This window comes from Tauraco erythrolophus, chromosome 1 (assembly GCF_009769465.1).
Source record: "Tauraco erythrolophus isolate bTauEry1 chromosome 1, bTauEry1.pri, whole genome shotgun sequence".
NCBI lineage: Eukaryota > Metazoa > Chordata > Aves > Musophagiformes > Musophagidae > Tauraco > Tauraco erythrolophus.
Genome location: NC_141465.1, coordinates 58,344,404 through 58,362,121, shown reverse-complemented (window position 1 = coordinate 58,362,121; position 17,718 = coordinate 58,344,404). Strand labels below are relative to the sequence as shown.

The 17,718-nt window shown below is 40.3% G+C and overlaps 1 protein-coding gene across 1 annotated transcript in view; it reads right to left on the bottom strand.

Moving 5' to 3' along the window:
* Positions 1-4,239: 4,239 nt before the first annotated feature.
* DHRSX (dehydrogenase/reductase X-linked) overlaps positions 4,240-17,718 on the bottom strand; it is a 180,962-nt gene continuing 167,483 nt past the window's right edge. Inside the window, exon 7 of the mRNA XM_086609650.1 lies at positions 4,240-4,437. Within this exon, the coding sequence (XP_086465776.1) occupies positions 4,240-4,437 (198 nt within the window). The remainder of the gene's footprint in view (positions 4,438-17,718) is intronic.

Sequence of the window (17,718 nt, the reverse complement as noted above, 5' to 3'; positions counted from 1 at the left end):
TTTCTTCCTTGTATCTAGTCTAAATCTCCCCTTTTTCAGTTTAAAGCCATTGTCCCTTGTCCTATCACTATATGCCCTTGCAAAAAGTCCCTCTCCAGCTTTCCTGTAGGCACCCCTTAAGTACTGGAAGGCTGCTATAAGATCACCCCAGAGCCTTCTCTTCTCCAGGCTGAACAGCCCCAACTCTCAGCCTGTCTTCACAGCAGAGGTGTTCCAGCCCTCGGATAATCTTTGTGGCCCTCCTCTGGACCTGCTCCAGCAGCCCCATGTCCTTCCTGTGCTGGGGACTCCAGTTTGAAATGGTTTCACTCCCTCACCAACGGCAATAGGATCAGACCATGGTGGCCCTTAGGGAATACTTCTGTTGATCTCAGACTTCATGGGACAGTAGATTTTGTGTGTCTTTTTGAGACTAGGTAAAGGCACCTCAATTTTTGAATTAAACATTAGCCTGGGTAGAGTACTAGCATGGAAATATCCATTTTAGACATCGCAAGCAATGAGTCACTCATACTAATCAAAATAAGTGCTGTCATTCTGGACGTGAGGGAGAATCTAAGTCTGACTTCAATGTGACTGACAGAATTTGCTTAGGAGCCTACCTGGCCTCCTTGCCAGGTGTATTTTCAGAGGCATCTTTTCATTATTTTCAGAATTAGATCTATGTGTTCCAATATGTAATTACTCTCACAGAGAGAGGATTTATTTTTATGTTGGAAGGTTAATTTGTCTGACTTCAGTTTACAATTATTGGAGCTTGTTTTGCCTTTCTTCACAAGGTTAAAAGGCTCTTAGGTATTTTTTCTATATGTACGCATCTAATGCGAGGACTCAAGCTATCTCAGTCATTTCTGCAGTGAAGAGAAACACAGAGTTTCTCAGCTCTCCAGAAATTCCATGTCCTTGAAATGTGAAAAGTAAATCAGCTCTTACAATTTCTGTGTTCAGAAGTAAAATCATTGTCCTCTTTCTACCTGCTTCACATATATGTATTTTTCTTAAATAGATACGCTAAGAGTTATTTTGGATTTTTGCAACGGTATCACAAGTGAGTGGTCTCAGTGACACACAGCAGTTTATGGCAATGCTGGATTTTGCTCAACACAAGCTCACGTGCTTATGTGACATTGCAGAGCTGACACAGTTATCTGCTTTTAGTTCCTGAGATAACTCTTTTGCAACTAGCTCAACTATATCTTCATGGCATTGCACGGTTTTAGAAACCCCTGGCTTTAGGACACTTTCCTCCCCCCCTGCCCGCCCCCCCCCCCCCCCCCCCATGCAGGCACAATCTATGTTCTTAGTTCTCACAAACCGTGTTTCCAGTGTTGTTTAAAACAGATTTCATTGGATGAGACCACTAACAAAGTGGTTCAGATTTCACTGAAAGCCTGACTAGCTGTTTCTACTGTTTGCTATTTTACCCATCGCTGTGCCACTTTAAACTGGTTGTGCAAATATTGTGGAGCTTCGAAAGAGTTAAAAACGAAGGTAATTTGGTCCCATCTCGTTTGAGTAATCCTGGACATACTTCTAGCAGCAATGATGTTCTGTGGGAATGCTATGGCAACATCAAAATGTTGGCTGTCTAGCAGGCTTACTGCATCCTGTGCATGATCCGTGAATAAACAGAGGAATTCAGTTCCCGGAGTGTCAGTCTGGCACATTTCACAAGCACTACATTCACTTACCAAAAAAACAGTCAGCCAGTCATACAGAGAAAGTGCTATAGTGACTGAGTGATAAATTTCCTGCTGTTAATCTTTGTATATACTAACTCCAAGAAGCTAGGAATAAATCATGCATGGATTAATTCAGAGGGAAAATATGCTTTCCTTCAGATTTTTTATTATTTTTGTTCTCATCTGCTTTTCTTTAGTCATACTATTTTTATTTTTTTTTTGTCTTTGCATCTCCTTGCTACTCTCTGGTCATGTTAGTATGCTTTCTTTCAGTTAGATGTGATCTCTTTCTGAACCAAAGGCTGGAGATAAGGTCAGTGAAGTACCAGGTTTGAGCTAAAAAGCCCAAAAGGGATATTAGTCTGGGGGTCAGTGCATAGGAACATGTTCATATTGTTTCTAATCTGCTGCAAATGAGAGCACAATGCTGTGTTTGCATTTAGTTCTGCCATGCAGTGTTTTCCAGTGCCCCAAAGTGAATATAAGCTTTATGTTCATCTATTGGCCTCTTTTGTTGTGTATATCTCAAAAAAAGAAATGCAAGGACATGTATAGTATTATGCCGCTTTTTCAGATGACACCGAAAATGAATGAGATGGGAGTAGGGTAGAGCTTACTCCATTAACAGCAAGAGCTCAGGCTCCCTAATCACAGAGTCCATGCTTGGAAAGTTTCTCTCACTGAGGAGAGATTGTAGAATCACAGAAGGGTTTGAGTTGGAAGGGATCTTAAAGATCATTTAGTTCCAAGCACCCTGCCATGGGCAGGGACACCTTCCCCTAGATCAGGTTGCTCAAAGCCTCATCCAACCTTGCCTTGAACACCTCCAGGGATGGGGCATCCACAACTTCTCTGGGCAACCTGTGTGAGTGCCTCACCACTCTCACAGTAAAGGATTTCTTCCTTATAAGTAATCTAAATCAATTCGCTTTTAGTTTAAAACTATTGCTCCTATTCCTATCACTATTCACTCTGTAACAAAGAATCCCTCCCCATCTTTCCTGTAGGCCTCCTTTAAGTACTGGAAGGCTGCTATAAGGTCCCTCCAGAACCTTCTAGATGTTTTGGGAAGACTTCTAATCTTGACTGAAACTTCCAGGAGGAGCTTCTCTGTAAATTATTATCATGGTTTATCACCTTCCCAATTAAAATGTTGTGTTTATCTTCAATCTTTTTTTTTTCTTTTAGTTATTTGAGCTTGTAGAAACTCAGTTTATCTTTATATTGCCACATGTCTGTTTTTCTCTTTCCTCCATGAGTGTGAACATCATTCTTGAAGCTTCACTTCGAGCTCCCTGACTGTACACACTGAAGTATGTTCAAAATCGATGGCATCTGAGCTGACCACTGTCCCACTCAGAAGAGAAATCTTGGGATTTACCCAAAACAGTTTCATAAAAAATATCATCTCCACACTTAGAGACACTCAAATAAAATTAAAAAGAAAAGAGTTGTTAGAAAATTTTAAGAAATACATTACAAAAGTGAAAATATCCTGGTTTTGCTGTGTAAGTTGGATGAATAGGCAGAAGCTGCTCTTCAACATGGTTAAGAGACAGTTTACGGGGGACAGCTGGAAGTCTCCAAAACCCTTTGCAATGCAGAAAAAGCAGACAGGCATTAATTGTTCACTATCTCTTCCGAACCATGAACTCTAGTTTTGACACTCATATAAACTACGTTCAACACCAACGAAAGGAGGTGATTCTTCATGCAACAGGCAGTAGATGAGTGAATCTCCTTGCCAAAGAAAATGCAAGAAGTTGCAGATGCAAGTTTGCACGGGTTCAGGAGAAAAGGTGGCAAGTAATCTTAGCCTACTGCCGAGACAACAGGCTACCTGTGTCCTCTGCCAAATCAGTGTCATCCTTCTTATGTTTGATCCCTTCCTCGTTCTTATGGCTTGCCTTTAAAGGAGAGCTGAACTCGAACTGAAAACAATTGCATTCAATATCCTGTCTGAAGATCTTATTTATTTACATTTTTTTTGGTTCTGACCTTCAGTTAAAACCTCTGGATAGAAGTTGACATATAAAACTAACGTTATGATAGAAACAACAGAAAGATGATGAATGCCAAATGTCTGCATTAGAACAAGCTGACATTCATTATGAAGTGTCTTAAAGATTAATGAAGTCTAAGGAAAAAAAGCTGCAACTTTTAAAACTGATTAAAAAAGTGTAAGTTATATGTACAAAGGTGGCTTAAATTCAACACGCCACAGACGCAACGTGCTTGCCGGGGAAAGTCTTTTTTTCTTATGTTGAACAAAAAATGAAAACTCAACTCTGCACAAGGTTAAAGATTGTATTTTAATCACAGACTGAAACATCATGATTTACAAAACTGATGGTTAGATTTAAAACCAACCACTACATCTTTCTGTGGGAATACTCCCCCCACACCCTAGCAGACTAGGGGTTCAAGTGAAGAACAGAGCTGTTCATGTTTGCCTTTGGGATTGAACAGTGATTTCCAGGATGATGGCTGATGCTGCAAGAATTCACCTAAGATGCCTGTCAATGCATTTCATTCACCCAGCTGGAAGTGGCTTTTTCTAGGGAACTCTGCTGGATTCATCAAAAATCCCAACCATCTTGCAGCTTTCTGTCCAGAGCCTTCTCTGCAGCTCCTCATCATATGATACGTCAGCCGATTTTGTCCTTTCCTCATTGTAAAGGTAACAGCCACCAGCTCCTTCCATTTCAGGCGATACTGCTGCATAGATGCTTGTAGAGGCTCCTTCCTCTGGAGTCTGCGGAAACAACAAAAAAATAAACTCAGGTGAGGCAGGTACAATAGAAGAATTGCATTACACTGTAGCACCTTAACAGTGACAAACAGCTTCCCTAGTTTTGCTGGTCCTTATGTAAACCTCAAGTTGGCAATGACAAAAATGCCACCCATCCAACTGGCAGAGTACAGTCCATTTCTACAACAAGCTTAAAGCCATAGAACAGATATATGGAAAACTCTGGTCCGTTTTTTCAAGAGCTAGTCAGATGGAACATACAAAATAATTGGTTTAGTTTTCACAGTCAGATTTAATAAACCCAAAAGCAAACACAAATATTAAAATCCTAGTTTAATTACTCATTTTGCAAGGATGAAAGGGTCTGTACTCTGCCTTAAGAAGATGAAGGCTATGCTGTATGCACAATGTGTTCCTTGTAACCACAATATGATGAGCAAAGGATCATGGAAACCACAACAGCAAATTAAGATTCCACAGTTCAACCCAAGCAGGCAGGTAAACCAGGGAATTACATTTTACCCAGAGCATAGGTATCAGAGTTCTGCACTGTCATGAAGCAAAATGGTGAAAGATCTATAATGTCTGATATACCATAAGTATTAAATGAAAATTAATAAGTGAATAGCTTAGAGTGGTAACTCCTTTCATCCCAAGGACACGCAAAAGCTTTCCATTTTGCATTCAGAAGGATCACACAGCTATCACTGAAATTATTTCAATGATATTTGTTTCCTTTCATTGAAGGGCAAATTTAAAACACAACATTTGATATGTTTTGTCTTTATCAGTGATATAATTATGATCAATGCCTGCTAGATAATAATGTGTCATTTTACAAGCCTTGCAGTCATTCTCTTGAGTCATTAACAGTACCAATGCTGCTCATAGCTTTGTCTGCTTCACCTGACAGGATGTCTTTTCCTGAAGAACTCACCTGATGAATGAGACAGTGTTGAATAGGTTACTTAGTGCCTAACTAAAAAAAAATATAAGTAATTTGAAGCTTTTTGTGACAAGGTTCTGATATTTTAAAAAGAAGCAACTCCTCTGTTTTCTCACTGGGCAATAAATACAACACAACTTATTAGAAATGATTAATTTATCTGACACATCTGGCATTTGGTCTCAGTTGCAAATAAGTTAGAGCCATGCCACACACCCACACAATAAGACAAGGTTACCCAAACTGCAACCGAGCACTCTCAGCCTCTGCGAGGGAAACACGTTCCCTGCATCATCACAGGCACGTTCATCAAAAGGTGAACTGCTGAAGAAGAAATGTGCCCTGCTGAGGTACTGCCATGCACAGAGCTCTGCTGGTTCCAATATAAACACTCCACTCCATGCCAAGGCCTTGATCAAAGATGTTTAAGCTGAAGGAAAAGCTACTGATGCCAACAGGCCTGCAAAGAGCAGTAATACCACCCTACTTTTCTTCAATGGCCACAAAATCGCCAGCTTTTACTGCCAGTTACCACACAAAGACAGCACGTCCTGTTACAAACACCCCCTAATGAAATAAGATGACAACTCAGCTATCCAACAGGCTGTTCTCTCAGCAAAATATCAGTCAGTACATTAAAAGAAGTTAGGTCCAGGTAACTGCTGGAATATTTTTTATTTTTTAAGAAGATGACTGTACTGTGAGTTACTATCTAGAAACTCAAAGTGCTTATTTACCTTAGTGTAGTACTCTACTACTGCTTCTTCACCCTTTTTTATCTTCTGGAAAATAGTGCTATTCACATCCAGTAGATTATGTAAACAACATAAAGCTATGTGTATGCATAATTCTTTGCAGCATCAGGGTGACTCAAAAATGTTGAAGTCCACATGCTCACGTAGTGGCTACTATCAGTAATTAAAATATCTTAATACTGTAAAGCAGCAGAAGAATGATGAATACGAGCATTCCTATTTTATGCAATTTATTCAGGATGACAGGGAGAAACCAAAAGTTTTTAAATTACTGTTGTGTTTTACTTAAAAATCAAGTGACACAGACAAGCCATTACTTCATGAGACGGTTCACTGGACATTATGTTCCTGAGTTCAACAGCTCTCTGACAGAAACAAGCATAAATGTCAATGTCGATGACTCCCAAATCTTAATGACAACAGCTCAAAACTAACATGTTTTTTAAAAAAATGGTATGTGGGCAGAATTTGTGTGATTATGTTCTTATGAGCAGGGCTCTCTACAGCCTCAGAGACTGGTCTGTACGGGTCTTCCCACAGGATCAGAAATACCATGTGTCTTTACTTTGCGGTAATGGGAAGTGTCTCCCAGGATATGCAGGATTTATCAAGATTTTTAGTTTTTGATGGTATGTCAGGTAAGTTCTGCACCAGAAGTGATCTATTCAAAATAATATAAAATACGTTAAATAAAGGTTATATATGAGTTGAAAGTCAGTTGTTGGTTTTATTCATGCAGCCCTAATAGACCTCTACCAAACTATTTTATATAGCAAATTGTTCCCTATTCTTCAATACAAAGAAAGTATCAAGCAGGCTCAGACAATAATAAATGTGCTTACATGGCCACGCTGTGACCAGCCTATAAGCACAGTGACGCAGTCAGCTGGTGCAACTTTTCACAAGATTTAATTTGTTCTTCCTCCTGTTCACCATATCTAATATGCTGAGTAGAAGGTTCTACGCAAAATTTGTATTTACTTTCTGTCACCTGTTGTTAAAAACAATTATCTAAACACATAAGGAAAAAATACTACAATACATTAGGCAATTAGTGTGTAGTAATTTAAGTTAAAGGAAAATAATTTTTTCAGTGCAATGGGGAGCAGAGCTGCACATGTATGACTAATTAATTGTCTTATCCCATCTTCTGAGTGCTTAATTAATGCTGAAAGCATTAATGTTCCCTTACTTGAGGATCTCTTATTTTTTTGGCATGTTTTCTGTTTTAATGAAAGTAAAAAGGAATCCCTACACCAGGAGTGCCCTGGTCCTCCGGCTAGGTGGATGACCTACCTGTCTTGAGAAGCTGGAAGAAAAGTATATGCTGTGATTCCACCTCTGGATCATGCCCATACCTACCGTGAAAGCACTGTACATCCACCTGCCCACACACAGTCCCGAAGTGTTGGATTTACTACACACCCATAGATCAACTGCAACACACGCAGAGACACACACAAGTCCTGCCTGTTGGCCAGCAACTGAGGAGCTCTTGGGAAGGAAGAAGCTGGCGGCGGTTGCAACCATTGGAGCAATTCATGAGTATCTGGACAGGGAGCAGAATGAATCATTCCAGCAGTGGCTGCCCTGCTCCACTTGCCAACTATCCTGGGAGCCCCATAGCTCTTCTTTTACCACGCCATAGCCCATCAAAAGATGAGGAGGAACCATAAAGCCCTTGGAAAAGAAAATGGCCACAAGCAGGACACTACTGCTAAAGCAACACATCTGACCCACCCTTTGACGCCAATGGCCTTCTAGGAAGGAGAGCACCTGATAACAGGCCAGAGAAATCATCAGCCAGTGGCTGAATATCTTGATCTGTAAAACCCAGGATGTTTGTAATGATGCTCTATACAAACAGGAACAAGTTCCCATCTTTGGGACCCTGAAGTATTATACCAAAAGTTGCAGGTAGGTAGGCAGTAATAATAAGTATCATTCAAATCACAGGGAAGGATACTCTACTCATTGCCAGAATTAAAAAAAAAAAACAACAAAAAACAACAAACAACCCAAACCAACAAACAGTAACGGAATAATATACCTACATACAGGATCAGTAATATCTTGTTCATGAATTGGCTGGACTTGTCCTAAGACAAGTGGGATTCCTATAAATTGCACAGTGCTTCTTCACTCTTCTGTTAACAACTTATTTGTGCTGAACTTTTTTTAAATTTGATTTTTGTTTACAAATTATTATATTATTGTTATCCAAGCAACTGTAATTAATACCTTTGTCATATCCAAGTAAAACTGATTTCTGCCAAACTTTTTCCTAATGAAACTCTACATCTGCATTTTTTTTTTCTTGTTACAGTATTGATCATGTCTTTTACTTTTACTTTCTTTCTCAATTAACTATTTGTTTGCAGTATCCCTTCAACAGTAAATAAAGATCTGATTGAAATCACATAACTTGGTATTGCTCATTACATGGATAGGCTGTAGAAGGAGAGAAAAGATTGCATGTGACCAGCTTACTTAAACAAAATGCAGTCTATACACACAAAATGGCATTATTTTGGCACTATCTGCTCCTGAAGAAAAAGATGGGTTTTTACAGAGGCTTTGATATTTCTTTTTTTAAATATTCATCAACAGTAAGTCATCAACATAGAATAATTTTCTCTCAGCATGAAATGGAATATTCTGTTCTATAAAAACTGGGACATATACTCAGAGGGTTTGTGGTTTAGTTTTGTTGTTTTAAGACTTGCCAGCTAACGCATTTTAATTAATGCATTTTTAAGTGCAATATAATCTTGTCAATACTGGGAGCTAACGCTCGCAAAGTGTGTTAGCTGACAGTCAGTCCCCACAGCCATGTCGACACAAAATGTCACATCCTTTTCATTTTTCTGTAACAGGCGCAACGGCTTAACTCTTTGGAAATCGTGTGTCTGCATCAGTTATACACGACAGCTTTGTGGTGCTTTCCTTGTTAATCCATGTACTTATCCAGTTCCACCTCCACCCGAATTCATAGCTCAAAGTCCTGGGCAGATAGTGTGGTATGTCCATCAGAAACCACAGAAAATTAGACAGGAAACAAAATTAATAAGCCCCTATAATTCCTCTTCTGAAATCCATTCATTTTCTCAGTACCATTTTCAGTAACTATCAGCAAAGAGTGAGAATTTTGCTGTGCATCTTAAACACTATGACAAACAGTTTGAATGGACAGTATGCATGGACTTCAAATGGCATTGGTTGACAGACTTGGCCATATGATTGAAAAAGCAGTAGTGACACAACCCTTGGTATCAGAAGAGCACCTACTCTGGAATAGTTTCCCCTCACCTCAGCCAATCAGCTGATTGTACTCAGTTTGTATTTTATGGCTCCAGGTTCCTGCCGTCTTGAGAGATGGTAGGAGAGAAGGTTGAGCAAAGAGGATGAAGAGCAGGAAGCAGCTGACAAACTCAATGATTGACATTGCAGTTGTATTTTGAGGGACACGAATGAGAGGCCAAACAGACAGATACGCATGTAGGACTGCCTGGTATGCTGGAGAATGGCCTAATGCTGAGGAAGAAGATGTTAAAACACCTTTATACATACAATTTGTGATGTAGAATACATTAAATATTGGTGGAATGCCCCTCAACAGCAATATTAAGTAGACTGCTGTAGGAACACTCATTGACACTGGTTTTATAATGGTGGTTCTACTTCATGTACTCTTATCAACTATGTCATGCACTTTTCAGTTCACATGGGAAACCTACCCAGGGGCTGATGAGTTAAAGGAGCTTCCAGGGTTTTTTTTGGCACAGGGGTTCAGAGTTTTTGCTCTGTGGCATCACTTTTATTAATGGATGAGTTCCCATCAGGCCATTCCTGGCTCAAGTGACAAGACGACATGTCTCTGGCTAGCAATGCATTTCCCAGGCTCCAGCTAGGAAGACACAGGAAGCACTGAACAGACCATCTTCTCGGCCTGGGTACTCAGGCACTTCTGCCAACATTCCTTTACTTTTCTCAACATTCATTATTCTGGCAAAGTTTTGCAAATGTTAGTATTTTACTGACTTGCTTCTGGACTGAAATACTCAGTATATACAGAGTTTTCTGCCTTTTCTGTCTGTCTTCAGGAATGACAATGGTCATCTGGGATCCCTGAACAGTGATACTATGCATATGCACAGTGGGGCTTAGTAAGAAGAATGAGAACATTAAATTACTGTTACTTGGTAGAGCAAAGTCTTTCATCTACTTGCTGACACCCAGTCATCCTGAACACAATGGCTGACTCTCAAGAACAAAGGCAAACACGAGGCCACCACAATACAGAATAGTTTGAAAACTGTCAGAAATGGAGTAGCTGGCACTGCGTTCCCATGAGTATTAAAGCAAACAAACTTGTGAGAAACAAATTACCTGCGTTCCAGGGAGCACTGATTAATATGATCTGTGAACTACCGAATCATTTGAAAACCAGGTTTCTTACGGGTGCAAGACTCTGAGGAGAAATAACGACAGCTGCTCTAGCGTCACAGTCTCCCAGCGAAGACATAGGGTACGCATGCTCAACGCTCGTTGTGTAACTTCTGCAGTGTCTACACCTCCTAACGTGATCACTGCTTTGAAAATTTCAGCCAAAAAGTAATTGGTTGAAACACTGAGTATGAAACCAAAGGCTAGAAAGGAAACCATGACGCAGGTGTAAGGACGTGTTCAGCAACCTTTGATCAATCAGGCTGTAACAGCTGACTGTAAGTCCTGGTGAGACTGGTGGCCAGGACCAACTGTCAGATCCCTAGGAAGCCAAAGCTGCTAGAGAGGTCTGGCAGCACAGCTTTTCAGACATCTCCGCCTTCACTCAAAAGCCCTGGTTTCAATTCGCGTTCTCTCTCTCCTCCTATTCTTTCATACGTAGCTCACTATTATTCTCTTTCTATCCAATTTCTGCTTTGATTATAGACCAGAAAGAGATCGAGATGTTTTATTGAATATACAGTTCTCCCTAGAGACCTAGTCAGCACTATAAAATCAATTTCTCTTCAATCTCCAACTCACAGCAAAGAGAATTCTTTAATAAATTCACTCCATAATAACGCTCTTTAGATTTCATCTTTAAAAGAGACAGCAGCTACAAACAGAAATGTCTGAGTTACAATGTGAAGCCTTTCTCCTGACAATGTCGTGGCTACAGAGAAATAATTTCTGAATCAAAGATATGAATATATAGTAAGAGACAAAACATTGAAGAATAAAGAACGCAAGGCAATTTTCAAATTAAAAAAATACCAAAATGTTGAAGGAAATGAGCTTTTATAATATGAATGATTCATGCCTATTCTGGCAAAAAGAGAAGCTTTTCCCTGAGCATCCTAGCACAAGACACTGTAATCAGCAGAGATAGCTGGCAAAGAGACACAAAGAGTATCAAATCCTGAATCTCTCCTTCCCTTTCTATTGAATCCAAATTTTCTGGAAAGATCTTTCCAAAAAATCTAGGTACACAGAGAGCCTTGGAAACAATACCTCATCTTCATATCAGTCCCCAGTGGAAGAAACTAACTGTCCCCACAACACAGCCAGGGTCAGCCTGTTGCTCAGGGAGCCCAAGGAGCAGGCAGGCACGCAGCCTTGAATGCCTGATTTCCCATGAATCTTTTGATGGAGTCAACAGAGGAAGGTTTCACTTTGTTTTCATAGATTTCATAGATTTCTAGGTTGAAAAAGACCTTAGAGATCATCCAGTCCAACTGTCCCTAATCTCCCATTAAACCATGTCCTTAAGTAGTTCATCCACCCTTTTCTTAAACACATTGAGGGATGGGGACTCAACCACCTCCCTGGGCAGCCTATTCCAGTGGCTGACAACCCTTTCAGAGAAGAAATTCTTTCTAACATCCAACCTGAATCTCCCCTGACTAAGCTTATATCCATTTCCAATGCCTTCTGAGAAATCCATTTTGCTGCAAAATCGCCAAGCAGCTCCACTCTGAAGCCCTGGCATGGCTCTTCTGTCAGACTCAAAACATGAGTAAAGGTTTGCTGAGGAAGACAGTGGCCATGGTACTGAACCCTTCTCTTCCAAAGGAGCTGCTTCAGACTAAGCAGGACACCATAGGCCACCCGAAATAGCACCAGATGCCTATGTTATCAGGGAGCTAAATGAAGCCCCTGTTGACTGGTCAGCTTTCTGGGCCACACTGACGAGATCTCCACTGACTTTAAAATGCAGCTACAACAGTGAACTCCCTTGCAGACACCACAAAAATAAATTTCTGCATCTTAATTTCAAACCGAATCTCTCTCACGTAGAAGTGCAATATAACCTCAGTGATTTCAGCAGGAGTGCTTGTGGATCCATACTTCGCATTTTCTAAGTTGTTGAAATGGAGGACTAGAAGAATGATGCTTAGTTTTAAGCAATTTTCAAAATGGAAACAAGAACTCAACTTTACATCACTGAATTTGAGCAGGGACTTGAAACTTTGGGTCAAAGTCATTTATCATCACCGAGTCCTTTGTTCATTTTGTAACTGCATTGAGGAAGATTACTTTGCCTGCCTGAAGGTTAATCCCTAAGCTCGCTTTGCAGCAGACAGCGATGTCTTCAAAGTCAGAACTGAGATATTGCTGCAGCCACTCAAATTACATTACACTTGTTACCTCACTCAGCTCAGTAACAGTATGCAAAATTTGACAGAGAGGAGCCTGCTGCCCCAGACACTGCATAAACATCCAGCCAGAGACAGTCACTTGCTGGAAGAACATCCAGTCTCTAGGAAGCAAGGCAGGCAATAACAGGAGGAGAGAGCCGAGAGAGCACACGTACTTCACAAAATGGTAGAGCCTCTTCTGGGAGCGTGGCACTCCAGTTAACCAGCCCTCTGGAAACCAGGTGATGTCCCGTAGCTACCTACTGCTGAGGATGCCTGACAATCTCTCAGAATTGTCCTGGGTATCTTCACATAATCTGGGATTTTCTGCAACACCTCTTTTCACAGACGGGTGGGCAAATTGATTTACTGAAGCAAACATGCAAGTCATAAGAAGAGATGAGGAAAGAATGAGCCTCTTAAATCCTAATCCTGACGCTTTGCACACTAGGCTGTGACTCTTTTTCTGAGTTTGTAAAGGAAAATACACAATTTATTTGTTTACTACCAGGTCTATTGCCATAATTATGGTATCATGTGAGCAATTCAACTTAATCTTCTTCATTCTGAGATGTAGAATGATCTATCATTAAGTAAGAATACTTAATTACAGCTTAGTATTCATGCCAGATATATGCTCAGCAATCATCCTGTTATTTTTATTAACTATGCAAGGCTTTAATTCTACCAAGTTTTGAACTATTACTATCTGAGAAATATGAATAAGAGCATAAGACTACTACTCCTCCCTCCAACAAAGCTCTTAGAGAAGCAACTTCTTTGATAGGTAGTGGCTGGAACATCTGCATCATTTAATAATATATGCCAAATTTTTTCGTTGAAAACAAAATTTAAATATGATTCAAAATGTGAATGAATCAAAATTAAAGAGGACTTAAAACAACAAACAACCATGAAAGCTTTAGAAGTTTTATTCTCTAATGCATTATCTTATACCAGTGTGTGGGTCATCTTTAGTTTGCTGAATTCTTTCAAATGATGCCAGATTTTGACAATTGAAATGAAACAACACAGAAAAACACACAGAAGTGTTTATATTTGAAATGGTAGCTACATTTCTACCAACCCCAGAGAGCAAGAGACACAGCAAAGCTCTAAGTGCTGAAGAGGATGCTTCTGAGTGCATGTACCTCTGAACAATTTATTTTATTACTTGTCTGCTTGCACAAAGTAAAATGACTTTGCCAGCTTTGGCTGAAAATACAAGTCTTCGGGTATAAGATATATGTAGCACCCTCCTGTCATCTCTACTCTTTCACTTACTGTTTAACACTTGAGAAGTCACTTTGCCCTGTATCGTTTCCCTTCTCAGAAAACGGAAACTGACACTTATAGAATCATAGAGTCATAGAATTGTTTGGGTTGGAAGGGATCTTAAAGATCACTTAGTTCCAACCGCCCTGCCACAGGCAGGGACACCTTCCACTAGACCAGGTAGCTCAAAGCCTCATCCAGCCTGACCTTGAGCACTTCTAGGGATGGGGCAGCCACAACTTCTCTGGGCAACCTGTTGTATCCCCATACTATTCTTATGAGGACTGTTGATTTTTTTAATGCTTGTAAGTACTCAGGACAGGCATGGAACTCCTAAATATTTAAAAGATAACCACAATATAGAAAACCTTTACGAAGTATGATGAGATCAAAAAGCATAAAGACTGTACAGAACATAGACAAAATGAAATAACCCAAGATTACTTAAGCCAGTGGCTATTTCACAGCCTCTTTGGCTTTAGATTTCTACAACCCTCGTTTTGCACCCCAAACAGCAGTGAGGCTATTTTCACCCATGGGCTAAGCCGGGCCGTGGGGCTGGGAGAGGCTGGCTCCCAGCCCAGCTTTCTTGGTTTCTCACCTGCCCGCTGGAGGCACTGGCTGAAACCAGACGGATCAGGTGAGAAGGTGCAAATCCCTTCCTGGATCACCAGGTAAGGTCAGCAGAGGACACTTCTCCAGGATTCAGGCAGGTCATGTGCCTGCGCTAGCAAAGATGGGGACCAGAAATAAGCGCACAAGCTGACCCAAAGCGACTACGAGGTGCTACCTCTCTGCATTAATAGCATGCAAGATGAAAATACACCTGGTAAAATGGGAGAGATGAAAGGAAGAACATACTCTCCCCCAAATTTCTCATGTCTTGTGTTGTAACAGCATGTTAGCTGGCTGCAACACGTCCTGCTGATGGTTTTGCTCCACACAAAGCTCCTGCATGGAAAAAGAGGCATCAACTCACAGAGCTTATCCTTGCCCTGGGTCTCAGCCTTCGTCTCCCTTTCCCTTTCGCTGACTCTGAGTCTTTCTGCAGGACTGAAATGTGACAGTCCTGCGGAGGCTGCGCTAGCTGGAAGGAGGAAGTTTCAAGCACATCACCAAATACCATTTAGCACTGTCTATGCCCCAACTGGTCTGGGTTTCTGTTTTCTATATAGTTATCATGTGTAAATTATAGTTTTGCAATATTCCCCAAGATGAGAGGAGAAAGCCAGGCTGGAAGAGAGACAAAAGTGGTGAGGAGGGAAGGAATCTTATTCTTCAAACTTATGTTTCCTATAATTCCAGTTGCTGGCTATTTCAGCATTTAATCTTGAACAATAAACAAAAAGATATGAACAAGGGGGTTAATTTAGGTCTATCCCTAGTGACATGCTCCAAAGATGGAAAATAAGAAGAGTAGACTAATTTTCTATAGTTATTTTAGTGAAAGAATAGAAATAGATGAGAGTGGCTCCTATTTTCTAATCCTATTTTCTGACAAATACTGTAAACAGAATTAGTTAGTTCAAGTCTGTAATCACATTCTCAGTTTTGATGAGAAAAACATGCCCAATAAGTTCAAAGTATTTCTGTTAAAGTAATAAACCCCTTTAAAAATGACAGTTCTCTTCATTTTAATTAAAGCCATATTTCCTCTGAAAGCAGCTTGTAACAAAAAGTAAAGAAAAACTTAGTCATCTTGTAAACAAAACTACAGTTTCCCATTTTCTATCATAAAATAAAATCACAGATAGATTCTGAACCCATATGATTATGAAGCTGTCTGCATAGCTTATCCTCTTGGTTACCTGAGAGAAGTACTGAATTTAAAGGCAAAGGCTACACTCAGTTGCTAATCGATGTATCTAAATATTTGCTAACCCACCAGAATCAGCCTGGTTTTAACAACATTACAAAAAATACAAATGCAAAGGAGGACTGAATGTTATTATTCAAATCAAGCTTTTTATTTTGTCAACTGAAAGTGAGTTCAAGCTCTGTAACTTAAATCCCTTTGTTTAAATCAATCAACCCCCAGGGTCTTTACTGTCGGCCAAGGAACAGGGCAGGTTGGTACTCCCGGTGCAGAGAGGGATATTAGCCTGGGGAGAGGTGATAACGTTATTAATTTGCAAGGGGACAGAGAGAGAAAAATAAAGGTGGTAGTTCTTGCCAGTGGAACAGATAAAGAAAATCAGAGAAGTAGGATGCACTGAAAATTGGTAGGCAGCAAGACACAGACTTGCTATTCACTGAAGCTGTTAATTCTAATATCCAGGTTTATTTCTAAGGTGTTTTGAAAACCTTCATTAGGGTAGCAGATGGAGCCATTAATTTGTGAAAAACGTCTCCCTTGCAAAGGCCAGGACTGGATTTTGTGACAGACGCGGTCCTTCCCATGTTCCTTTTTCCTTTGCCAGATGACAAGTAACAGCAGAAATGTCATGTTGCTGTACAGGTGACATGGAACAAGGTACACTCCAGTCCTGTGTGAATGCCTAAACCCATTGTCCTGACTTGTGTCGCAGGAAGAATTGGTTCAAGTCCCAAAAATGAGATCCATAGTGAACGGTCAAATCTCATTACCTGAAGGAGGACAATGAAAAATTGGAAAGGAGAAAAACATTTAATCTCTTCCACACTCAAAGTCTTTAGCCAATCTGCTATTTAGAAAAAAAAAACAAAAAACCAACAGATGATGTGGAGTAAGAATGTTAAAAATCCCAATAATCTTCCTGCAAATCTTCATATTCCTTTTATTTCATTCTCAGATATCTCGTGTCTCTGCAGAGAGCTTCTGACTGGGGTTTTGATACTAGACTGATTAAGGGCATAGCTATGACCCAGAGAATTAAACTTGCAGAACTATCAATACCCAAAATAACACAGTGAGAATTAACCTTTTCTTTTCATTAGGTGCCCCAGGAGAGTTTCTATTGCACTTGTATGCATAGGGCTTTTTGACTAAAAGGTTAGAGCAGTTGTTTAGAACGAGAAACAAATACTGTGAGGTTTTGTGGCTCGATAAATACATGTTACGGACTCATCTGGTGCTGAAATAATTCGCTTTGTTTAGAGAGCTCATATTGAACTACGCTCTTTGGTAATGTCATTTTGCTACACATGTCCGTTTGCCTTGAGAGTCCAATCAATGATCCCTCCCTGCTTGCTCATTCGTGGTGATACACTGCAAAAGGCGATGCTTCAGATGATTAAACTTCTGCTTCCTAGGAAAAATTCCAGTTGAATTAATGCAGAACTGTGCTGTGGTTTAGTACTGCTTTTAACTCATAAAAATACAGGCTGAGGTCTGAGCAGAGGCTTGAACATCAGGGCAGACCGCCTGTCCCAGCCCTCTGTGCTGCCTCTCCAGCTCACTCGGCAGCTTGTTTAAAATTCTGCTCTTCACCTGCAAGTCTGCACAGCTCTGCAGCCACCTATTGTTATTTAATATGTACTTCACAGTGGAATTGAATTGTTCCAATCAAGATTAGGACTCCATTTCTCTAGGTGGCATGCAAAGCACATCTGCAGTCTAAACTTTCACCCATTTCTCTGCGTGCCCTTTCATCATGCTCCATGCAGATAATCCCAGCTCTTCTTCGTCCCCTTTTCCCTCCTAAATTCCTAAATGTGTCTTGGCAGACCCTCACTGCAACCTCACTGAGTGTGCCTCTTACATCAG